Source organism: Schistocerca americana, chromosome 7 (genome assembly GCF_021461395.2).
Source record: "Schistocerca americana isolate TAMUIC-IGC-003095 chromosome 7, iqSchAmer2.1, whole genome shotgun sequence".
Classification (NCBI taxonomy): domain Eukaryota; kingdom Metazoa; phylum Arthropoda; class Insecta; order Orthoptera; family Acrididae; genus Schistocerca; species Schistocerca americana.
The window spans coordinates 260,770,401-260,796,969 of record NC_060125.1 but is presented as its reverse complement, the minus strand read 5'-3'; the positions used below and the strand labels follow the sequence as shown (position 1 = coordinate 260,796,969).

At 42.4% G+C, this 26,569-nt stretch overlaps 1 protein-coding gene across 1 annotated transcript in view; it reads left to right on the top strand.

The window, feature by feature from the left end:
* LOC124621975 (protein O-mannosyl-transferase Tmtc3) overlaps window positions 1–26,569 on the top strand; it is a 112,439-nt gene that overhangs the window by 70,253 nt on the left and 15,617 nt on the right. The window contains exons 12-13 of the mRNA XM_047147509.1: window positions 2,580–2,673; window positions 13,023–13,313. Coding sequence (XP_047003465.1) covers window positions 2,580–2,673; window positions 13,023–13,313 — 385 coding nt within the window. The remainder of the gene's footprint in view (window positions 1–2,579; window positions 2,674–13,022; window positions 13,314–26,569) is intronic.

The following is a 26,569-nucleotide window of genomic DNA, read 5'->3' as shown; positions in this document are numbered from 1 at the left end:
CCATCAATCCTGCCTGGTAAGGATCCCAAACTGAGCAACAATATTCCAGCAGAGGACAGACAAGTTTAATGTAGGCTGTCTCTATAGTGGGTTTGTCGCATCTTCTAAGTGTTCTGTCAACAAAGTGCAGCCTTTGTTTTGCCTTCCCCACAGTATTATCTATGCGGTCTGTCCAATTTAAGTTGCTAATTGTTATTCCTAGGTATTTAATCAAATTGACAGCCCTTAGATTTGTGCGATTTCTCATTTACCCAACATTTTGGATGACCTCGCACTTTTCTTTGTTTAGTGCCAATTGCCACTGTTTGCACTATACATAAATTCTCTCTAGATCATTTTGCAATTGGAATTGATTGCCTGATGATTTTACTAGATGGTAAATTACAGCATCATCTGCAAACAATCTAAGGGGGCTGCTCAGATTATCACCTAGATCATTTATGTAAATCAGGAACAGCAGAGGCCTGTGACACTACCTTGCGGAACACCAGATATCACTTCTGTTCTACTCGATGATTTACCATCTAACTCTACGAACTGTGACCTCTCTGAGAGGAAATTGCGAATCCAGTCACAACTCCTGATTAACATTGCAGTGTCATCATGAGGAATCAACTCCCATTCTTTTGGGGGAACTTCACACAGGTCCTGTAGGTTCTCTGAAAAGTGTTGATGGGCCCTTCTTCCCAGCTGGTCCAGTAAATCTATAATAATAATAAAACTGTGAAACTGCCATGTCTGTTTGAACACACTAATCTCTTAAACTGAAGTCCACATTGTGTAGGGAGGCGGCTCTGTTTTCAGCTGCTCTGTGCATCCCAATAATGTGAAGTGCTTCACAAGCAAGCAAGGGCAATTATTTACAGCGTAGATAACTTTTCAAATATGAATTTGAAAGCAGGGTGTGTACTGAAACATTGGAAGACACAAGAACCAACTGCATAAGCTTTTGTCTCAGCAAGAGAAGTGCAAATAGAATTGTAAGTGAAAGTATTGGAGCTGCAGGAGCCTTAGGAAACATTGGTTGTGTGTCACCTGGAAAGCATTGAAATCTTCAGGGGTTGACAGCATGTTTACTCCAGAAAGCTGATTACAATAATCGTACAAAGATCCTACAAACACACGTGATTGAGAACAGTACAAGGTACAACAATAAGTGCTACAAGAGCTGGAAAACATTATTGCCTCACGTACAGTGATGTATGTTTCACGTTGTGTGGGAAGAAAAACGGTTAAGGATAGTGCAATAATCAATTGCAGCTGCATTGTTTGCTTGCAAAGCAATATCAATAATGTACTAATAACACACCCACTCTTAAGATGCTGGATAAAGTGCTACACTTTGATTAAATCAGTAATTATGCATCACTCACTACATATTGCATTTTTTGTACCAGTCACTGTGTCTCCATGCTGTTCTCAAACATTGGTTTTCCCTTTTACACTACTAATGATGCAATTTACACTATTGCTTTTGCAAGACCGTGATGAAAACAAAATAGCAATTTACATTCAAAATCAACACTGTGGTAATTAAATGTCGCAGGACAGATGAGGGGAAGCAATAAGTAAGCCTAGTTGAAAAATGTTTATCATCCTCTCTGTTGTTTCTTCAACATTATTCGTATATAAAAATCTTACATAAAAGAAAAAATGGTTTAAATACTGAATTCTTATCAATGTAACCCTTAAAATATTATAGGGTTTGTTTCACTGGTTACTTAAAATATGCTGAAAAACAATGCCAAAGGGCAGTGGAAACATATGTTAAACAATGCAGACTACAAGTGTACTCGCTGATAACATCATTTATGTATTGTAATTCTCACTTTAGGGCTAACAAAAATTTATTAAATGCAAAATTAGCCTTCTGTTAACAACAAATTGAATCATGCATTAGTCTATAAAACCAAATAATAATGGTTCCTAATATAAGTCCATGCACTACTACTTTGTTGTGCATGTGTATTGGAATTATATCATTAAGCACAGTTCCGAGTAAGTCTTCCAGTGGTGGAAATCACACACTCATCAAATAGAATCACTATATTGAAGTGTTATACCAGCTCATATAGTGCAAATAACAAGACTCCTCATTCCAGTCACAATGGAAATGGAAAGCACAGCAGCCATTATCCAAATACAGGTCCAGTCCACTCCAGTCCAGGTAAACAGCAACGGCTGTTGTAGTTCACATCATAGAAGCTGAGTCTGCTGATAGCAGCTAACCAAAGAAGAACTCAGTGGAAACCAGCTGCCAAATAGCCTTATATTGGCCTGCTTTGGAATTTCATATGACCAGCATCTGATATCAGTGGCATCCCTAATTGAGGCAGTGATGTTACACATATTGATATATCTTTATCTTCCATTTGCACATCCAGCAGGGTTACTAAAGCCTGTTCCTTCTATTTTATAGCTGGAAGAAAAAGTTGGCTTTATATACTGTATGCCCTTCCGTGGAACAAACTGAGGTAGACTGCAGTGTCAAAATCTTAACTTACCATTGATGATTGACAGAAATATTTCTGTCTTGTGCTAAATAATTCAACTAACATTTGTTGTTTTTAATTTTATAGTGTACAAGAGGATGATATTGGTGCTCATATTAATGTTGGCAGAACATATAATCACCTAAAAATGTTTAAGGAAGCAGAAGATGCTTACCTGAAGGTATGTGTCTCTCTCTCTCTCTGTCCTTCTTTCTTTCTTTTTTTCTTCCTTTCTTTCTTCTGTATTTTCTTCCTTCCTTCAGTGGGCAAGTTAATCTGCTGATTGTTTTGTTGGCATGTTAGTAGAAAACATAGTATCATTTCTAATATTTTTGAAGCTTTTTGGACTATCTAAAATGTGGGCTCCATGCCTCAGTATATTTGTGTACATCTACTTTAACTGTTAAATTTTTTATATGTAATGTGTGATATTAAGTATCCAGATATCACCCACAGGTTTGTTGTAGATATAACAGTGTCCTGTACTGCATAAAATGTATATTTAGTCCCAGTCTGTACTCGGTTCAAAATTACTGTAAATGACAGGCACAAAGAAAATAATGATCTGAGCATCATGCAGGAGAGTCCCACCATGCTTTCAACCAGTCTCAAAAGACCCTTAGCCACAGCAGCAATCAGCTATTGTAAAGCTTTCCCCTTTCCACTACAATATTTCCCACTTTTACTATGTTTGTTTCTGAAAATCTGCTGTCCTCTATGGTTGGTCACTGCATGCTGTAGTTTCTGTTGATGTTTTAGTTTCTAATGTTTGTGGAAGTTTATTGTTTTATTTTCTGTTGTTAGTGTTTCTTTTGTGATTGTGAATAGTATCAGAAGCAAGTTAATAAAATAGAACTAACCTTACTCCCCTGCTGGGGAATTTCTGTATGTCAGTATAGAGAAGTTTGCTAAATTTGAACCTACTCTCAGAAACAATCAATCAATGGTGGCATACATATCTTCATTAACAAGGCTGTAGAAACAACTACTGCAACTTCAAATCTAGACAAGAACACTGTGGGAGAGATTAGCAGGGAAATAAGCAGAGTACTGATTTACCAAAATTTGCTTGGGGTATTATACATTGTCAGTGTTGCAGAAAGCCACACCAGAAGCCTATCAACTTATTAGCAGACCTTAAGGCAGTCACACACTATCATTTGCACTTATTTGCTACTTGAGTTTTTGTTGTGACTCGCCGATCATTCAAAGTGCCGCCGCGCAATTACGCGCATCGTCTACATGCGGCGCTGTCTGCCAGCCATGCAGCAGCCGCGCCACCTAAGCAGCCAGCCAGCCAGCGGCCGCTAGACTTGGACTCAGTGCTCATTCAAATGTTACAGTGTTAAGTCTTGCTTTGTCAACTTGCTCAGTGACTTATATGTGTTGTATCGTTACGAAATACACGTGTTCGTGATGTTATAACAATTGGCGACGAGGATGGGATTTTTCCTTTTCATTCTTGACCCACAGGTTTCCATGGCTACTGCCGAGCGACTATTGCAAGGTCTCATTGAACAGCAAACGCTTCTAACATCGGCGATTCGCGATTTCGTCGCGGCATCAAATGCGGGGCATTTCTTGTCGTTGTCTATACTTCCTTTTCCTCCTTATGATGAGACGGCGGAAGACTGGTCTGATTACGAAAAACGTCTTCAACAGCACTTCTTGGCATTTCATGTCATGGACGAACAAACATGTAAGTCTCTGTTCCTCTCATGGATTTCACCTCAAATGTATCGGTTGTTGTCGCAATTGGCTCCTTTGAAAGATCCTGCGTCTTTGTCCTTTGCTGAAATGTGTTCACTTCTGTCTGTCTATTTTCAAAAGCAAACGCATGTGGTAGCCTCTCATGTTGCCTTTTATCATTGTCAAAAACAACCGCATAATCCTATCGCGCTTGGGCCGCTGAACTTCACGGCCTCAGTCGAAAGTGTCAATTTGTTACTGACGTTCACAATGAATCCTATGCCGATTCCGTGGTTTGGGATGCTATTATCCGGTCGGCACCCGCAAAGAAGTTCGGCAACGTGCCCTTCAGCTGGCTAATCCGACTCTAGATGAAGTCCTATCCATTGCGCAGTCTTTTGAAATTTCTCGCGCCGCTGGGGCGCGAATAGAGGTGTGGGGTGACGTCGGGAAAATACAATCTCTGTGCGCTGTTGACGACGCGTGCGGTGCGTCCTCGCTGGCCGACGTGGCCGCAGTACGACCCCAAGCACAGCCTCAGCCTAACCATAAACAACCCTCTAAGAAACTGCAGCAAAACCCTCAGCAACTTCCTTCATGCCCACAGTGTTTTACGAAACATTCACGCGAGGACTGTCCCCAACGTTGGGCCGTGTGTCACAATTGCAAAAAGAAGTGTCATGTGTCTGCCATTTGCAAATCCGACCGCATACATGATGTTCATGACTGTGACGCTGATTCTGCTTACGTGTTGTCTGTCAATTGCACTTCTTCCCTTTCAGGGAAGTTATTCCTCACTGTCCAAATCCTTGGTCGGGATGTTCGCATGCAGGTCGAAACCGGTTCTGCTGCCACTATAATTAATTCTCAGATGTATCTTCAGTTGGGTTCTATCACCTGTCACTCGGCAATTACAGACATACAATAAACAGAAGATTTCTCTCTTGGGACAATTTAATGTTGAAGTATCTTACAAATCCGTCGTTCGCACTGTTCCCATATTTGTGGTCGACCAGAGTACCGCAGAGAATCTTTTTGGTTTCGATGCCTTTCGCGTTTTTGGGTTCTCCATAGATAACTCTGTCAATATAGTCTCTGATGCTATTTCTTATGCTTAATTGGATTCCTTGTTGACGACATTTTCGTCCCTTTTTTCTCCTGGGTTAGGCTGTGCAAACGACTTTGAAGCACATATCATGCTCAGACCCACTGCTCGGCCTAAGTTTTTTCTGGCTCAGCCCATTCCTGTGGCCCTTCGTGATCGGGTAAAACGGGAGGTCGATCGTCTCACTACTTCAGGGGTCTTGCTTCTTGTCACTTCCAGTGAGTGGTCCTCTCCTGTTGTTGTTGTTGCTTACCCCAATGGTGATATTCGTCTATGTGGCAATTTTAAAGCCACTGTAAATGCGCAATGCCTCATCGACACTTACCCTATGCCCCGACCTGAGGAATTGTTCACTAAACTTGTGGGAGGCCAGTATTTTTCTAAAATTGACCTTTCGGAAGCTTATCATCAACTTCCTCTTGACACTGCTTCCCAGCAGTTTCTGGTCCTTAACACGCCTTTCGGCCTCTATCTGTACCAACGATTGCCATTCGGGGTTGCCAGCGCCCCTGCTCTCTTTCAGTGATTTTTGGAACAATTATTGCTCACTGTCCCTGGGTGTATAAATTACATGGATGACATTGTTGTCACTGGCTCCACCACTGAAGAACATCTTCAGAACCTCTGCACACTTTTTCATGTCTTACAAACTGCCGGTCTTAAGTGTAATCTTCAGAAATCTAAATTTTTTCAGGCACCTATCACGTACTTGGGGTTTCAACGCTCTCGGGATGGTATTTGTCCGCTTCAGCAATCTGTCGCTGCGATCAACACCCTTCCTCGCCCTACATCTCTTAAGGAACTGCAGGGCTTCATGGGAAAAATAGCATACTGTCACAAGTTTGTACTGTCTGCTGCGTCGGTGGCTCAGCCGTTGCATCGCCTGTTGCATAAAAATGTGCCTTTTCACTGGTCCACGTCATGTGATGCGGCTTTCCAGAAATTGAAGACTATGCTGAAACAGGCTCCATGCCTGGCTACATATCGACCTGGCCAACATCTTGTTCTTGCCATAGACGCCTCTCAATATCAGGTCGGCGCAGTCCTTGCACACCGTTTTTCTGACGGCTCTGAACAACCCATTGCTTATGCCTCCAAAACGCTCATGGATACCCAACAAAAGTATTGTCAAATTGAAAAAGAAGCTTTGGTCATTATTTACGCTCTTCATAAGTTTGGTGTTTTTCTCTATGGGTCCAAATTTCATCTTGTTATGTATCACAAACCTCTTGTTTCCTTGTTTCATCCATTATCGTCACTTCCCGACAAGGCTGCACACCACCTCCAGCATTGGGCTCTTTATTTGTCTCGTTTCAATTATGAGATTCATTTCCAGCCGACGGTTCAACATGCGAATGCTGATGCACTGTCTCGCCTTCCCATGGATCCTGATCTGGCATTCGATAGGGACAAACTTTTGTGTTTCCATCCGGATGTTGCTGAGCAGCGGGTTGTGGACGGATTCCCCATCACCGGGGACCGGCTGGTGGCTGCTACGGGTTCTGACCCTACCCTCTCCTGTGTTTTACGCTGTATTCAGAAGGGTTGGCCAGATCATCCATCCGCTAAGACTTCTGATCCGTTGCAGAACTACTACGCTTTGCGCTATCGCTTCACGGCTAGGGATGGTGTTATCCTCCTTTCCATCGACAATGCTTTGCCGCGTGTTGTGGTACCTGCATCTTTGCATGCTTCGGTCTCGCGCCTCCTTCACCAAGGGCACTGTGGTGTGTCTCGCACAAAATCTCTGGCACGCCGTCATGTGTACTGGCCTAGCATCGACTCAGAAATAGCACACATGGTCGCTGCCTGCGGCCCTTGTGCGTCACAGGCCGCCGCCCCGAAGTCATCTTTGTCACCGTGGTCTTCGCCTGAAACGCCCTGGGAGCACATTCATGCTGGCTTTGAGGGGTACTTATTGGCTCCTCATAATTGACGCCTACTCTAACTTTCCTTTCATTGTCTGTCTGCACGTCGTCTACCACCGCGGCAACCACAAGTGCTCTCGCCCCCATTTTTTCTTTGGAAGGCCTTCCCTCTACTCTTGTTACTGATAATGGTCCACAATTTGCCTCTTCCGAATTTGCGGATTTTTGTGCTCATCACGGCGTTATGCATGTCACAGCCCCTCCGTTCCATCCACAATCAAACAGTGAGGCTTAACGACTGGTCCGCACATTTAAGGCTCAGATGCGGAAACTCCTGACTTCTTCTGCTGCTGATGATGCGCTTCTCCAGTTTTTGGCTTGTTGCCATTTCACCCCCATGGGCGACAACAGCCCGGCTGAGCTCTTACATGGCCGACAGCCCCGCACGCTGCTTCATCTTCTACAGCCTTCCACCTCACAGCCGCGGGTGCCTTCGCTTGGCCGGTTCACTGCTAACGACCTTGTCTGGGTACGGGGATATGGCAGGCGGCCAAAATGGAGTCCGGGCTGCATCTTAGGACACTGTGGCCGACGCCTGTATGAAATCCAGATGGACACAGGTGTTGCATTGTGTCATTCGGACCAGCTTCGGCCTCATGTGCCGGCAACGCCTGTTCCGAATGCCCCTGCACCACTTTTGGCTCTACCTGGTGCTCAGGATCTTGGCATCTCTCATTACTCACAACGCAGCCCTCCCGCCGTCATCTCGATGCCAGTACAAGAACAGATGCCACCGGGAGACGTGCCCATGCAGGAACTGGATGACCATCATCTGTCGGAGCCCATCTACTTGCCTACTTCTCCTTCGGACGCCGACACATCGCTCGTGTCCCTGTTATATCAGCTGGACTTGCCGCAATGGGCAGATTGGTGCACGGGGCCGCAGCCAATTCGACCCCTATGTCTCCTGTCATCTCAAACCGGTATCATCGGGGACACTTCCGTCCGTACGGGAAGCCTCCTCCTCGAGACTTTACGGCCAGTCAAACAACACCTATGGACGTTAGCACTCTCCAGGCCACCTCCATCAAGACCTGTGCAAAAACTTCAAAGGGGGAAAAAGTGTTGTGCCTCGCCGATCATTCAAAGTGCCGCCGTGCAATTACACGCATCCTCTACATGCGGCGCTGTCTGCCAGCCTTGCAGCAGCCACGCCACTTAAGCAGACATCCAGCCAACAGCCGCTAGACTTGGACTCAGTGCTCATTCGAATGTTACAGTGTTCACGCCTTGCTTTGTCAACTTGCTCAGTGACTTATATGTGTTGTATCGTTTCGAAATATGTGTGTTCAACTTGACGTTATAACAGTTTTCAGTGTGGAACTTTCTGTAGGTATAAGTTGATGATGGAGCTTCATGGTGGTGTTTATTATTCCTGTAGATCATAATGAATATTGATATTTTGTGAAGGGGTGATGTAACAAATGAAGCAATGGCAACGCCACCAGGTGCTTCGTCTGTATGCTTACACTCTGCAAGTTGATCTCATAAATAATCTTTTTCTCTATAAGTTGAAGAAGACATAAGATTTTCATGAAGAGATAAGTCCTGACACATTCATAAAACACTTTTTATAATTGCTGGTATTATAATGGTCATTGATAATGCTTAATAACATTTTGTTGTCAACAAGGCACACACAACAACAAGCAGTAGGAGTTGTACAAAGCTGTTGGAGTTGTTGATTGATTGGCTTCAGCATTACATAGTCAAGTAACAAAATTGATGAGCTGGCAGAAACATACTGTGACATATAGCCTAAGGTGACATTTCAAAATAGAAGAGTCAATCTGAGCCTAAATTGTGGGCTGTATTCCCAGAATAAAAAATTTACAGTCAGTGGCCAAGTAAAATACCAAAGAACATGTTACGGACATCAAATTTACACGTGGTGACTGAGAAAAGTGCTAAAACAGCTGTTTTCCCATTTTTATATCAGAAGAGATGCACAGGTAGTTTTAGCAGTATATTTGGAGTCTGCAGTTTTCATTGGTAAGTGGAAGCATGGCGAATTTATATCTTGCTGTGTAACTGCTGCAGTACTGAACTATTCATCTACATCTGCATGACTACTCTGCAATTCACACTTAAGAGCCTGGCAGAGGGTTCTTTGAACAACCTTCAGACTACTGTTCCACACTTCCACACTCTTAACAGTGTGTGGAAAAATTAACACTTAAATCTTTCTGTAAAATGATAATGCCCCTTAATATGTCAGTCATAATAAAATATTTTCATATGCAGAGGTGATAGTTTGAGGAAAGATATCGCTACAGTGAAATGCACTTGTGTTTTAATGATTGCCACCCCAACTCATTTATCATACAATTGACTCTCTCACCCATATTTTGTGATAATGTAAAATGAAATGCCCTTCATAGCGTGTAGGCTTTCACGGCCGTGGAGATCCTGTTTATATAGAGCGTGTAGAGGGCGCCACCACTCGTCACGTGTTGTCAACAGTAAAACTATCTCTGGCTGGCGTCATTACTCTCGATCGAAGGTAATTGATTGTCACATCTTTGGTACAAAGTCGAAATTTCTGTTGCAGTGCGTCATTCGGACCAGCTTCAGCCTCGTGTGCCGGCAACGCCTGTTCCGAATGCCCCTGCACCACTTTCAGCCGTAACTGTTTTACTGTTGACAACACGTGATGAGTGGTGGCACCCTCTACACGCTCTATATAAACAGGATCTCCATGGCCTAACAGCCAGTCGTAGACTCACCTCAGATGATGTTGCCCGCAGCTGGCAACGAAACGTCAGGGAGAAGTATTTCTACTATTGGACCACGGCCTCTTAGCCCGGAAGTTTTAATTACTGAAATGCCCTTCTTTGGACTTTGTTGATGTCCTCCATTAATCCTATGTTGTAGAAATCCCATACTGCACAGCAGTACTCTAGTGGAAGATGGACAAGTGCATTGTAGGCAGTCTCATGGTAGACCTGTTGCATCTTCTGAGTGTCCTGCCAATAAAATTCAGCCTTTGGTTTGCATTCCCCACAACCTTATCTGTCTCATCATTCCAGTTTAAGTTGTTTGTAATTGTAATTCCAAGGTATTTAGTTCAATTGATGGGCTTTATTTGTGTGATTTATTGTGGAACTGAAATTTAAAAGATTTCTTTTCGTTCTCATGCAGAGGGCCTCATACTTTTCCTTATTCAGAGACAGTTGCCATTTTTTGCACCATACAGATATTATGTTTGTCATCTTGCAATTGGTTTTGATCTTCTAACAAGTTTACCAAATCGTAAATGATGGCATCATCTGCAAACAATCTAAGAGGGCTACTCAGGTTATCTCCTAAAGCATTTATATAGATTAGGAATAGCAAAGGGCCTAGTATAGCACTTCCATTTTACTTGATAATTTTCTGTTGATTACAGTAAATTGTGTCCTTTCTCAGGGAAATCATGAATCCAGTCACACACATGAAGCAATACCATACACCGTAAACATGCAATTTGGTAAGAAGTCTCTTGTGAGGAACAGTGTCAAAGGCCTTCAGAAATCAAGACTGTGGAATCAGTTTTTTTCTTTTTAATCACAATTTTCCTTCCTCTCAGTGTATTTAACATAAGTATTATCACTTTTATTAATACACAAATAGCTCAATTTTATTTTTATTTAAGTATATTGATTAGAAAACATGACAAGCTTGTCCTTTCTGTTTCACTTATAAACAGTGTCATTTGCATCACATTTCCTTTTTTCCATGAAAAGATCTCAGACAAATTCCATAATGTATCCAATGAAGTTCTACAATAAAAAAAATTCCTGGTTGTTTAAAAGTAGGCAACTTTATAAATAAATGCAATTGCAGGAATCTTTTTCTTTCCCAACATAAAAAATTCTTGCAAGAAAGGAAACTAAAATAAAAACATAATACAGCTTACATAGAACATACTGTCACTAGCTCCTTCTTTGTAAACTGAAACATATGAAGGTTTTAGTGAAATTAATGAAATGCAGTATGAAGTGTTTTGTGGAATATGATGTGTTGGTAAATGTGCCAACACCTTGTAGATATAGGAGGCTGAAATGCACGCTATCTAACGCAGACGGGCGTGAATTCTGGAACAGGATAAGGAGTGAATGCTAATAAGAAAAGTATGCAGCTCCTCGAATACTTAACTTTATATCGTCCTTGTGGTACATCGCTCTTGATAATACAGATAAGACTATCTTCAGATACGGTGAATGGCGCCTTGCTAGGTCGTAGCCATGGACTTAGCTGAAGGCTATTCTAACTGTCTCTCAGCAAATGAGAGAAAGGCTTCGTCAGTGTAGTCGCTAGCAAAGTCGTCGTACAACTGGGGCGAGTGCTAGTCCATATCTCGAGACCTGCCTTGTGGTGGCGCTCGGTCTGCGATCGCACAGTGGCGACACGCGGGTCCGACATGTACTAAATGGACCGCGGCCGATTTAAGCTACCACCTAGCAAGTGTGGTGTCTGGCGGTGACACCACAGAATACATGCAACTCTGTTTTTTACTAGCATACATCTGCCAAAGTGTCAAAGTGATTTTAAATAGAGTGCAGCACCTCATGCAAGTTTCAGCATTCCCAAACATATCTAGGTCAACAGTTTATATTTCATAGGTAAGTGACAGTGCAGCGGAAGAAAAGTAACCAGGCTGACAACTCTTTATTAGACACATACACAGCTGTGCTAATAAAACCTTTCTGACAAATTGGCTTTCTATCATCCTTCCCTGCACCAAATGAGTATCCACTTGTATCATTTTCTTCTTTTACTGGTGTTAATGTTGGCTTTAATTCACACTGAATTTTATTACCGTACCCAACCATAAGACCACAAATCGCACAACATTCAGACAAATTTTAAGTATGTCTTGATGTTCTGTGCTCTGTAATATCGCAGAACACAGTAAGAGCACAAACATGTTTACTGTAATGCTAAATCATGTTGTTATGTTATATTTTGTTTTGTTATGTTCTGGTGAAATTGAACAGAATATTGTTACATGAATATCTGTTGGACTTTGTACCTGCAGTAAAATATGCAGAGATGTCAGCTATCAAAAGACAGTGCTGAAAAGAGTACAGATGAAACATCACTTGCGCAAGTAGAATGGTTTACAGTCGAGAGATAAAACAACAGAAAACATATTTTTATGGACCATCCAGCTTAACACTGTGTATTTACTTAAACAGACTCAACAGTTACAGAAAGTTTAGAAATACACCAATTCTGCAATCATTGTAGATCTCAATAAAGAATGAACAGGCATTGAGTAGTATATTACTGATAACAAAGACTGTTATAAAGATGAACTAACCAATCTCATACCATTCCCCAGCTACTGTACTCATAGTGAACATCAAAGGACATTCATTGGATATCTGAGTATTGTCCTCGGTACAAATTTTTAATTCAGTTCTGCAGTATGCTGTTTCAGGCATTGTAAAAAGTGCTTTCCCTCTCCATCAAGTACATGCAGCTGTAAAATAAAAATTGTTGTCTTTTGCCATTTAATATAGTACTCATTTTTGATGACGCACAATGAACATTTTGTCTTGTAGTAGATTGTGTACTATTAAGAAATTTTTGGATAAATTATTAATGATTGCCAGACTGGAACTCAAACCTGAAGTCTTGCACTTTGTTCCAGTAGGACATACAATTTTAGTCTTTCAGAAAGTTTTGTTTATGTATATTTAATACATTGTAAGTACAATCTTCATTGCTACATTTCAAAGATTACTGTGTTCTATACATACAGCGAGTCTTGACCTCACTCAAGAGAAAAGTGAAAAGTAATTTTTTCCTGTTTTTCCATAGGCAAAATCACTCCTGCCAAAAGCAAAACCTGGTGAGTCATACCAGGCACGTATTGCTCCAAACCACCTCAATGTATTTCTGAATCTGGCAAACCTGATTGCACGAAATGAGACACGGCTAGAGGAAGCAGATTTGCTTTATCGACAAGCTATCAGCATGCGTGCCGATTACACACAGGCTTACATCAACAGAGGAGACATATTGCTGAAGCTTAATCGCACGAAAGAAGCACAAGAAGTGTATGAACGAGCATTGTTCTATGACAGCAACAACCCTGATATTTACTATAATGTAAGTAACTAATAAAAAGACATTGTGTCAGTGGTTCCAAGAATTCGTATAAATTAAAGTTTAGCTTTATTAATTGTTCATATTGCAGGCCTGTAGTTAACTACAGGAGGTAAAATATGTAGCACTGTAGACACATGCAGAAGTACACACTATCCTAGCTTTTTGAACTATTAGTTCCTTCCTTGGGCAGTAGAGAGGGGTAGGAAGGAGGAGGTTAAAAGAAGCGGCAGGTCACTCAGACCCCAGAATGAGAGTGCTCTCTCCTCAATGTGGAGGAAATTAATAGTTCAGAAAGCTGGGATTGTGGATCTACTTTAATACGTGTTTACAGTATAAATATTTCACCTCCAGAAGGTAATTTATGACCAGCAATTTTGGTCATAAGTTTTAGTTTTCCTGCCTGGATTTCCCTTTTGATATAATTGTATATACTGTCAGAAATGAATAATGTGGTAACATACCACAAGTATTAAGATGAAAATTATTTTTCCAAAATTATAATTCCTCACAGTTGAATTGCTTTTTCCAACAATGTACAGTGGAACTTCAATTTTATGTTCTCATTTTTTTTTTAATATATATATATATATATATATATATATATATATATATATATATATATATATATATGCCTTACATTCATAGTCTCTGTGAAAAACCCCTAAGATCTATGCTAAGATTTCTCCAATTTTACGTTTCTTTCTAGTAAGGTTTACTTCAATTCTATATTCCTACTTGGCATCTCAGTTGACAACATTCCATTTTCTTCCTGTTGACATCTGATGTGACTAAACTAGTTATTTTGTGGCGGCGTTCGTAGCGACAAGCAATTCGCTGTAGAAACGGCTTACGAAGTCACCGCCACACTTTTAATAGCGGGCCGACCAGTCCGCTGGAACAGTGAACAGAAAGATGAAAACCCAAACACTCTGATTAAATAAAAGTCGGTACTTATCTTTATTAACGAAGATACAGAAACACAGTAGTGAACTCCGTGTCTACAGAAATCTGTCTAGTTCGAGTCGGAGCGGCTAGGTCAGCGTCGGCTGACAACAAACAACAACTCTGCTGCGATGAACACACAACTGACTAGCAAGTACACAATTCGGTGGCGAGTATACAACTGAGCGGCAAATACAGAACTGTCCTAGCGCTCGCGACTCCAGCGCTTAAGAAACCAGAAGCCAGCGGTGGCGCGCACAGACTTGCGGCGATTTCCTGTCTCGCTGGCGCTGCGTATGCGGACGGCGTCTGGACTTTGATGCTGCCAACCTTTTGGCAGCGGGCTCGGGTGGCATTACTGGCTAGGATATAACACTCCTCCCCCCCCAAATCGCCGCACTGTCGTTGAATAATGACGTGGCGAGCATTGACGGCGGGGGAGGGGTCTGGCTGCAGGCGTAGCAGAAGAGACCGGGGCGGAGACTGTTGTCGGTGTCAGTCCCCGGTCCGCACCCCAGCATTGGCTGCGCGGGGCCTCGGGAAACACCGACTGAAAACCGAGGTCAGGGTGCATGCCTGTGACCACGGGCGCAGCTTCTGGTACTGGACGCGACGGGGCGTCGGGACCCACGAAGAGAGGCAGCGTCTCCTGACGCTGCGTCGGCGGCTGCTGACTGGGCGCCGGACAAGGCGCTGCGGTGTCAGACTCCTTGGGGGTGCCCAAGGAAAGCGGCTGCAGGACAGGCTGCACAGCCACTGCTTGGGAAGGCGGCCCGGCTGAGGGGTCGACGTCCATCAGCTCCGAAGGCGGTGGCGACTGAAGAGGGACCGCAGGCGCCGGAGTGACCACCTGGGGCGCTCCCAGATGAAGCTGCGCGGGAGGCATCAACGGGATGGGCTGTCGGCCTGGTAGCGGCGACGGCTGCTGCTGCTGCCCTGGGGGCGGCAGCGAAGTCGGAAGGCGCGGCTGGAACCCGCCGCGGACCAAATCTGTGGACAAAGAACGAGCGGCAGAATCCGGGCGGGCAGCGCGGCGCAACTGGTTCTGATGCCTCCTGTGCACCCCAGTAGCACCTTGAATAGTATAAAAACTGCAACCCTGGGCACTTATCACGGTACCACGTTCCCAACGACGGCGACCGTGATAAACTCTGAAAAAAACGGCGTCGTTGCGCTGAAAACGCGTGCGATGCTCAGAAGCGGCAGCTCGATCCGGGGGGTGCAACAACCGTAGTAGGGTGCGATGATGACGGCCGTGGAGAAGCTCCGCAGGCGAAGGGCCGTCGCGTGGCGTGGTCCAGTACGACGACAGGAACGTGATGAGGGCCTGCTGACGAGAGTGCGTAGCACGAAGGCAGTCCATATGATCCTTGAATGTGCGTACAAAACGTTCCGCTGCACCATTCGATTGAGGGTGGAACGGCGGAGTAAGAACATGGCGATGCCATGGGCAGAACAAAAACTTTCAAATTCAGCAGAGGTAAATTGTGGACCATTGTCAGACACTAAAACTTCTGGAAGACCCTCAATACAAAAAATTGAAGTCAACGCCTGTATAGTTTGTGCAGACGTTGTAGACTGCATGGGCACAACAAACGGAAAATTACTAAATGCATCTATCACGATGAGCCAACGAGAATTCCAATATGGACCAGCGAAATCAATATGTACTCGCTGCCAGGGACCGGCAGGGCGTGCCCACTCAAAATAGCGTTGAGGCGGAGCAGCTTGGTGTTCGGCACACGTCGAACAATCTGTAGACATCTGCGTAATCTGCTTATCAATGCCGATCCATGTACAATGATGGCGGGCAAGCTGCTTGGTGCGGACCACTCCCCAATGACCTTGATGCAACAAGTCGAGGACCTTGGATTGGAGCACTTGGGGAACCACTACACGAAGCTGGTCATTCTCGGTGCGTAACAGCAAAACTCCGTGCGAAACAGACAACAGATGACGTTGCGGATAATAGCGACGAACCACAGGATCCGATATGTCCTTTGCCTTGGACGGCCAACCACGTTGAACAAAATGTAATAGTAAACTCAGATGAGGATCCGTAGCTGTCTCACGTGCCACCTGACGATAATCAATCGGAAAATCCCGGAGGGATTGATGCTCATCGGCGTCAATCTGATGGCAAGAGTCGTCAGAGGAATCGAAGACATCATCCGCAGCAATCGGCAATCTAGAAAGCGAGTCAGCGTTTGCATGCTGAGCTGTAGGGCGATACAGTATCTCATACTGGTATTGTGATAACAAAAGAGCCCAACTTTGTAGTCTCTGAGCTGTCCGCTGAGGAACTGGTTTAGACGGATGAAACAGTGACGTCAGGGGCTTGTGATCTGTTACTAAATAGAATGGTCTACCATAGAGGTAGTGATGGAATTTTGTGACACCGAACACAATAGCCAACGCTTCCTTGTCCAATTGGCTATAATTACACTGAGCTTTGTTTAGCAATTTAGATGCGAACGCAATAGGACGTTCGGTGTTACCGACTCGGTGAGACAACACAGCACCGAGGCCGAAAGAAGAGGCATCACAAGCTAACACCAGAGGCTTGTTAGGGTCGTAATGGACCAGACAACGATCATTCAATAAAGCCTCTTTAAGCTGCTGAAAGGCTGATTGGCAATCAGCTGACCACACAAACGGAACATTCTTACGGCGGAGACGATGCAACGGTGCAGCAATCTGTGATGCATTAGGTATAAACCTAATATAATATGTCAATTTGCCAAGAACTGCTTGCAATTCATGCAGATTGCGAGGGGCGGGCAAATCACGAATAGCTGCTAAATGTGACTGGGAGGGATGAATGCCTTGATCATTAATAACCTGTCCCAGATACTCCTTCTCCGTAAGGAAAAATGAACATTTATCGATGTTGCAACGTAGGCCTGCCTGAGACAACACTGTAAACAAACACTCCAAATTACGGAAATGTTCAGCAGGCGTCCGACCGGACACAACAATATCGTCTAAATAGTTGCAACACGATGGCACATTAGCCAGAAGTTGTGACAAAAAACGCTGAAAAACAGCTGGAGCTGACGCACAACCAAAAGGCAAACGCAGAAAACGGAACAACCCCAACGACGTGTTTATGACAAAATACTGTTGTGATTGCTCGTCGAGGGGCAATTGCAAATATGCTTCACGGAGATCAATTTTGGAAAAGAAACGAGCTTTCCCTAACTTATCCATCAGCTCGTCCGGTCTAGGCAAAGGAAAAGAATCAGTGACAGTCTGAGGATTAACTGTCGACTTAAAATCAGCACACAAACGTAACTTGCCAGACGGTTTCTTTATAATAACTAAGGGAGAAGCCCACTGGCTCGCGGAAACGGGTTGAATAACACCGTTGTTTTGCCAATGACGAAGTTCATCTTCTACAGGTGCCCGAAGGGCGTGAGGCACTGGACGAGCACGAAAAAATCGAGGCTGAGCATTATCTTTTAACGTAATATGAGCGGCAAAGTTCGCAGCACAGCCTAGTTCGTCTTTAAATGTCACTGTATTGTTTACACAAATCGGTTATGCTGTCTTGAGGAACAACACAGAATTAATTTGCAACACATTGTCTTGGATAGACAGGCCAAACAAGTCAAAACAGTCTAATCCGAAAATGTTTACACTGTCTGTAGCGCGGAGCACTGTGAATGAAACTGTTTTTGTATTGCCACGGAATGTGGCTGGCACGCTACATACACCTAACATAGGAATTTGTTCTCCACTATAAGTAGCCAAAGAATGTTTTGCCGCTGAAAGTTTAGGGCGGCCGATAGCCGCATACGTAGCACTATTTATGAGCGTCACAGACGCACCAGTGTCTAATTGAAAATTGAAGGTCTTATCCTGGATGCGTAGCTTCACAAATAGTTTATTACACTGTCTCTGGATCAGTGCAGTGGAGGCGGAAGACACAAAATCAGCACGTTTAGCGCGTGTTCGCTGCTTACGACAACTCGTGGGTTGGGCGGGTGGAACAACAACTCCCGCTTCACATGCAGTCTGTACATCACTGTTTACAGCGTTTGAATTACGCTTGGGTCGCATAGCAGAGGGCTGGGTGGGTGGCTTATTGCGAACAAGTTTATTACCCACACAAACCGTGGAAGAGTCTTTAAACGCGACCATCTGGGCGGGCTGGCTTTGAAGAACATGAATATCCATGGGCTGGGCAGCACTAGAATTGTTCTTGCGTTTACGCAAACAAACAGTCTGGATGTGTCCTTTCCTTTGACAAAAGTGACAAACCGCGTTTTTGAACGGGCAACGTTCATGAGGATGAGCAAGAACACACTTAGGGCAAGACTTAACTCTATCATTTTGCACACGCAGCTGACGAATGTGTTTAACATGACGCAGCCGGCTAGTGTATACAGTCTGACTCTGCCGGTGGGGCCGCGGGCGTGACATAACTTGCTTAGCACAGGCAATTTGATAAATACATGGCTGATCTAACTCACACTCAGCATAGTCAAAAGTATCTTGGGCTTCAATGATGTTCATCACAGTCTCTAATGACGGGTCAGGCAACTTTAAGATAGCAGCACGAATACGAGAATCTGCAATGTTTTGAGTAATAGCGTCTCGTAACATGACATCACTGTAGGAAGCTCCACACACACAATTAAATCGGCACTGACGGGTGAGGCCCCGTAAATCCGTTAACCACTGTTTATTAGATTGATGTGGCAGTTTCTTTAATCTGAAGAACTTGAATCTGGCTGCTGCCACATGAACTCGCGACTCGAAATACTCAGCAAGCTTGTTAACAACAACGTCATAGTCTAAAGCGTCTGGCTTGGATTCCGGGAACAACTTACAAAGTAGTCGATAGACTTCCACGCCTGCAGTGGAAATTAAATAAAGCTGCCGCTCAGTACCCGTGATTTTGTAGACTGTCATGTGCGCCTGCAACTGCGTGAAATATTCTCGCCATTCTTCTCTTGATGCATCAAAAGCACGGAAAGGTGGTGCTGCCTGTGCTTGTTCCTTTTGTGTTGGAGGATTAGCCGCTTGTTTGGCGATTGCTTCCACCAGACTTTGTATTTGCTGACTCTGTAACAAGATCAACTGTTGTAATTCGGCAGACATAGTGAACACAAATTAAACCAGCCCCCAAAATTTTATCGCTATAGTTAGTATAACCAGAAACAAGTTGAACCAGCCCTGCACACGAGTTCGGAAGTCCTCGTCGCCAGTTTTGTGGCGGTGTTCGTAGCGACAAGCAATTCGCTGTAGAAACGGCTTACGAAGTCACCGCCACACTTTTCATAGCGGGCCGACCAGTCCGCTGGAACAGTGAACAGAAAGATGAAAACCCAAACACTCTGATTAAATAAAAGTCGGTACTTATCTTTATCAACGAAGATACAGAAACACAGTAGTGAACTCCGTGTCTACAGAAATCTGTCTAGTTCGAGTCGGAGCGGCTAGGTCAGCGTCGGCTGACGACAAACAACAACTCTGCTGCGATGAACACACAGCTGACTAGCAAGTACACAATTCGGTGGCGAGTATACAACTGAGCGGCGAATACAGAACTGTCCTAGCACTCGCGACTCCAGCGCTTAAGAAACCAGAAGCCAGCGGTGGCGTGCACAGACTTGCGGCGATTTCCTGTCTTGCTGGCGCTGCTTATGCGGACGGCGTCCGGACTTTGATGCTGCCAACCTTTTGGCAGCGGGCTCGGGTGGCATTACTGGCTAGGATATAACAAGTTATAAGTGGCACAAAAGACAGACGGCTCACACCATGGGTGGTGACAGAGTTAAGGGAATATTTTAGGCCATTGTGGAGTGGGGAGACATGTTATTGTTGTTGTGGTTTTCAGTCCTGAGACTGGTTTGATGCAGCTCTCCATGCTACTCTATCCTGTGCAAGCTGCTTCATCTCCCAGTATGTAGTGCAGCCTACATCCTTAGGAATCTACTTAGTGTATTCATCTCTTGGTCTCCCTCTATGATTTTTACCCTCCACACTGCCCTCCAATACTAAATTGGTGATCCCTTGATGACTCAGAACATGTTTTACCAACTGATCCCTTCTTCTAGTCAAGTTGTGCCACAAACTCCTCTTCTCCCCAATTCTATTCAATACCTCCTCATTAGTTATGTGATCTACCCATCTAATCTTCAGCATTCTTCTGTAGCACCACATTTCAGAAGCTTCTATTCTCTTCTTGTCTAAACTATTTATCGTCCGTGTTTCACTTCCATACGTGGCTACACTCCATTCAAATACTTTCAGAAACGACTTCCTGACACTTAAATCTATACTTGATGTTATCAAATTTCTCATTTTCATAATCTTTCCTTGCCATTGCCAGTCTACATTTTATATCCTCTCTACTTCAACCACCATGAGTTATTTTGCTCCCCAAATAGAAAAACTCATTTATTACTTTAAGTGTCTCATTTCCTAATCTAATTCCCTCAGCATCACCCGACTTAATTCGACTACATTCTATTATCCTCGTTTTGTTTTTGTTGATGTTCATCTTATATCCTTCTTTCAAGACACTGTTCATTCCATTCAACTGCTCTTCCAAGTCCTTTGCTGTCTCTGACAGAATTACAATGTCATCGGCGAACCTCAAAGTTTTTGTTTCTTCTCCATGGATTTTAATACCTACTCCGAATTTTTCTTTTGTTTCCTTTACTGCTTGCTCAATATACAGATTGAATAACATTGGGGAGAGGCTACAACCCTGTCTTACTCCCTTCCCAACCGCTGCTTCCCTTTCATGCCCCTCGACTCTTATAACGGCCATCTGGTTTCTGTACAAATTGTAAATAGCCTTTCGCTCCCTGTATTTTACCCCTGCCACTTTTAGAATTTGGAAGAGAGTATTCCAGTCAACATTGTCAAAGGTTTCTCTAAGTCTACAAATGCTAGAAACTTAGGTTTGCCTTTCCTTAATCTTTCTTCAGAGATAAGTCGTAGAGTCAGTATTGCCTCACGTGTTCCAATATTTCTACGGAATCCAAACTGATCTTTCCTGATGTCAGCTTCTACCAGTTTTTCCATTCGTCTGTAAAGAATTTGTGTTAGTATTTTGCAGCTGTGACTTATTTTACTGATAGTTTGGTAATTTTCACATCTGTGAACACCTGCTTTCTTTGGGATTCTAATTATTATATTCTTCTTGAAGTCTGAGGGTATTTCGCCTGTTTCATACATCTTGCTCACCAGATGGTAGAGTTTTGTCAGGACTGGCTCTCCCAAGGCCGTCAGTAGTTCTAATGGAATGTTGTCTACTCCCGGGGCCTTGTTTCAGCTCACGTCTTTTGGTGCTCTGTCAAACTCTTCACGCAGTATCGTATCTCCCATTTCATCTTCATCTACATTCTCTTCCATTTCTATAATATTGTCCTCAAGTACATCGCCCTTGTATAGACCCTCTATATACTCCTTCCATCTTTCTGCTTTCCCTTTTTTGGTTAGAACTGGGTTTCCATCTGAGCTCTTGATGTTCATACAAGTGGTTCTCTTTTCTCCAAAGGACTGTTTAATTTTCCTGTAGGCAGTATCTATCTTACCCCTAGTGAGATAAGCCTCTACATCCTTACATTTGTCCTCTAGCCATCCCTGCTTAGCCATTTTGCACTTCCTGTTGATCTCATTTTTGAGACGTTTGTATTCCTTTTTGCCTGCTTCATTTACTGCACTTTTATATTTTCTCCTTTCATCAATTAAATTCAATATTTCTTCTGTTACCCAAGGATTTCTACTAGCCCTCGTCTTTTTACCTACTTGATCCTCTGCTGCCTTCAATACTTCATACCTCAGAGCTACCCATTCTTCTTCTACTGTACTTCTTTCCCCCACTGCTGTCAATTATTCCCTTATGCTCTCCCTGAAACTCTGTACAACCTCTGGTTTAGTCAGTTTACCCAGGTCCCATCTCCTTAAATTCAGTCCTTTTTGCAGTTTCTTCAGTTTTAATCTGCAGTTCATAACCAATAGATTGTGGTTAGAGTCCACATCTGCCCCTGGAAATGTCTTACAACTTAAAACCTGGTTCTTAAATCTCTGTCTTATCATTATTTAATCTATCTGATACCTTCTAGTATCTCCAGGCTTCATCCATGCATACAGCCTTCTTTCATGATTCTTGAACCAACTATTAGCTATGATTACGTTATGCTCTTTGCAAAATTCTACCAGGTGGCTTCCTCTTTCATTTCTTACCCCCAATCCATATTCACCTACTACATTTCCTTCTCTTTCTTTTCCTACTATCGAATTCCAGTCCCCCATGACTATTAAATTTTTGTCTCCTTTCACTATCTGAATAATTTCTTTTATTTCATCATACATTTCTTCAATTCCTTCGTCATCTGCAGAGCTAGTTGGCATATAAACTTGTACTCTTGTGGTAGGTGTGGGCTTCGTGTCTATTTTGGCCACAATAAGGCATTCACTATGCTGTTTGTAGTAGCTTACTCGTACTCCTATTTTTTTATTCATTATTAAACCTACTCCTGCATTTCCCCTAATTGGTTTGGTATTTATAACCCTGTATTCACTTGACAAAAAGTCTTGTTCCTCCTGCCACCGAACTTCCCTAATTTCCAATAAATCTAACTTTAACCTATCCATTTCTCTTTTTAAATTTTCTAACCTACCTACCCGATTAAGGGATCTGACATTTCACGCTCCGATCTGTAGAACGCCAGTTTTCTTTCTCCTGATAACGACGTCATCTTGAGTAGTCCCCGCCCTGAGATCCAAATGTGGGACTGTTTTACCTCAGGAATATTTTACCCAAGAGGATGCCATCATCATTTAACCATACAGTAAAGCTGCAGGCCCTCAGGAAAAATTACGGCTGTAGTTTCCCCTTGCTTTCAGCCGTTTGCAGTACCAGCACAGCAAGGCCATTTTGGTTAGTGTTAAAAGGCCAGATCAGTCAATCATCCAGACTGTTACCCCTGCAGCTACTGAAAAGGCTGCTGCCCCTCTTCAGGAACCACACGTTTGTCTAGTCTCTCAACAGATACCCGTCCATTGTGGTTGCACCTATGGTACGGCCATCTGTATCGCTGAGGCATCCAAGCCTCCCCACCAGTAGCAAGGTCCATGGTTCATGGGAGGACATAAGAGAGGAAATACTGATGCCAATACAACTTGCAGTGTTTAGCTTCACCACACAATTATGTTACTACAGCCTGTTTTAAACAAGCGACTTTCTGAAAAAAATCGGCTATTGTAAGTGTGTGCATCTTTTGTGTCTGCATGTAAATCAGCAACCAACAATGACAACAGTGTGTGTATCATAACAATAACGTATAGATTGTGCCAAGTGTGGAATCCTAAATTTGCACATTGAGCTTGCACAGAAAGAAGGGACTTGGTGGTGTCTACTAAAATCTAAAGTTAAACTATTTTCGCTGAGCTCTCTCATGTTATAACAATTGTTTTTATGCTTTTGTGTCTTCTTAATCTTTCTTGTATTGTTTGTTTTGTTTTTATGACACATTGAAAAGTCACATAAGGTCCTGATATTTTTTCCTTGTAGTGTCTCTTGAAAGATAGACAAAATATCTAAAAGCATAAAGCCATTTATGTTTTACAGAGAAAAAGCCTACACTATGCATAAAGAATGCAAATAGATAAAAGTGTTTTAAAGGAAATTATTTCAATAGTGGAAAAGTCAGAATTATTTGTTGAGAAAAATTATTTTTGATGTTTTTGGCACTTTTCAAGGAAAGAACATACAAAGGGTAAAGCAAAAGGCACTATTTACTCCATTATGTTTGCAAGTATATATATTCTTGAACAAATAAAGGTACATGTTTGGGAATGTTTTGATGACACTTTTCACATTCTTTAAATTCTCAGGTGTGTAAAGAATTTACCAACCAGCTTTTGACAAGTGTGTCCACTATGAATGCCCCTTTGCTCACTAATAAACTCTATTATTCTTGCTTGTTCATACATTATGCACTATAAGTATTGTGATTTTTTCGTAAAACGGATAGTCCTTCATAAACTCACTTGCAATGTTCAGATACCAAACTGCACAGCAAACAGCTCTCAAATCATGCACAATTTTTGCGCTGACATGCAAACAAACTTGATCACTTGAAACAGATGAGACTCAGTACACGAATAAAATGCCAGGGGCACTTCTGAAATCTTGAGTAGTCATTTGAGACAAGAAAATTGATCATGTAACAGGGGTTTATTGTTAGGTTGCAGCAGCAATGGAAATACAAGATAGTGTTCCAAACCAAGCCAATATGTGACAAAGGGGCCCAGCTGCCACCTTTTCTTGTGCCACTTACAACTCAATCTCATCTTTCTGCGGGACCGATGACCATGGCAGTCTGGTCCCTTTAACCTTTAAACCAACTATCTTTTTGCATATATTTCTGATGTACTGTACAGCAACAGTATCAATTGTCAACCTTTTAAATTAAAAACAGAGTCTCGAAGAATATGCTAGGTCAGAATCAATAAAATGTCGGTCATTTCTGACTAGTAAGTTCTTACTGACTGACGACGTTTTATATCACCCAACAGCTAACACAGGCACCACACCACACTAACACATGCCATATGAGCTTGCCTGCTGGGTGTGTGGAGGAGGGGATGGCCCTTTAACAACAGAAGTGCAGCTAGGGATGAAAGCGTTTTGTGAAGTGCTGAAAATATACTTTTCATGCAGATCATGTGCTCTGGCAGAGATATCACATGGAAATAGAATAAGAGTTTTGCGATACCACATTTTAAAGACTTTCATGTTCAAATCTGACACAATACAGTTGCAGCAACTACATACACTACTCACATATATACTTGGCACCACACACTGTAGATCTTAAAGATTGGCAGCTGTGACAGAAGGTATGAAGTGAAACTGTAGTGCTTTAGGTTTCTTGTAAATTTTCACTTTACACAATGTGCAAAAATTCACTGAGCCAACTTCTAATAAGCTTGCAACATCAGTTGGGGAAGTAAACTCATTTTTTCACTTCTCTGTTTCTCTCGTCAAACCTGTTTTGACATATAATTTGTGGTCATATCATGTTGGAAAATAGCTCAATTACAATTACCTTGTATCCAGATACCAGTTTCACTTTTTTTGATGAGTTTTTATTTGCTGTTACACAACTGTGATTTTTTAAGGGTTGATAAAATTTGTTACCCCAAATTATTGTATAAACATTGTATTGTGCACTGAATTTCCTGCACTTATACAGATTTTATACAATATATTGGAGAGGATTATGATTTTTAATCATATATGCCAATTTATTGCATTTTTGCTTGTATTTTGGGAGTTTTAATATTTTCCTTAATTCTGTGTTTTCCTCACTTGTGTGTTTTTTAAGTTTGGACTGCTCAAAAATGTAAAATAGGGGTTTCACTGTAGTTATTGCAGCAGTTTCTTTGTAGCTTCTAGGAATTTTTAAAATGGATTAGTGACAGTACTTTTAGTTCTCTTTCACAACATGTGTGTGTCTGTGAGTGACAGGGTTTGGCAAATAATTACATCTTCCATAAAAGAAAAGGGATTCCTTATGTTGTGAATGGTGAGTGAATCAAATGATTGAGGACCAGTGCTATTTATGATGATCTTTATAAGATAATAACATTCTGATTTTGCATCATTACAGAAATAAACTTGGCTTTCGAAACTGACACCTGTTCAGAGAGAGGTTTTTCCATGGTGGAAAAAAGTATAAAACCTGATGCATATGAACACACACATACCGATATTTTCAGTTTATCAGCTATGTTGGAGTATTTCTCATATCTTCAAGTTAGGGTTGTTAGTCAGTTCCTTGAACAGACAGGTAAAAAGTTAGTTATAATAAACTTGCATAATGAGAGTACGTAAATCTGAAACTCAATACGGTATGTTAAAATTTAGTCTTGATATCAAGCCTAGAAGACAATGTTGAAATGATGCACGAGCATTCATTATTTATGAGATAGCAGCATAATATTGTTTCCCGTATCAGTTTCACTCCACTAAGTTTGTAAAGTGTTATGGATTATTTTGAATTTTGGTGTAGAGTGGTTCAGTGTTACTAGTAAAATATCAGTAAAAAGTAGTAAGAGATTGAATTTTCATTCTTTTCTTTCCCACCCTATTTATTGCCAAGGCAGTAAGGCACTTCATACAAAATGTCAGAATTTAAGTCCATATCCAACATATGGTTTTAATCCAGTTCAAATTACCATTAGCTCTTTAATTCAGTGGTGGTGGTGATGGACTAATTACAGGTACTAAAGCTGCAGAGCTAAAGTGAGCTGCACCTGTAGAAACTTACTAAGGTGTGGAGAAA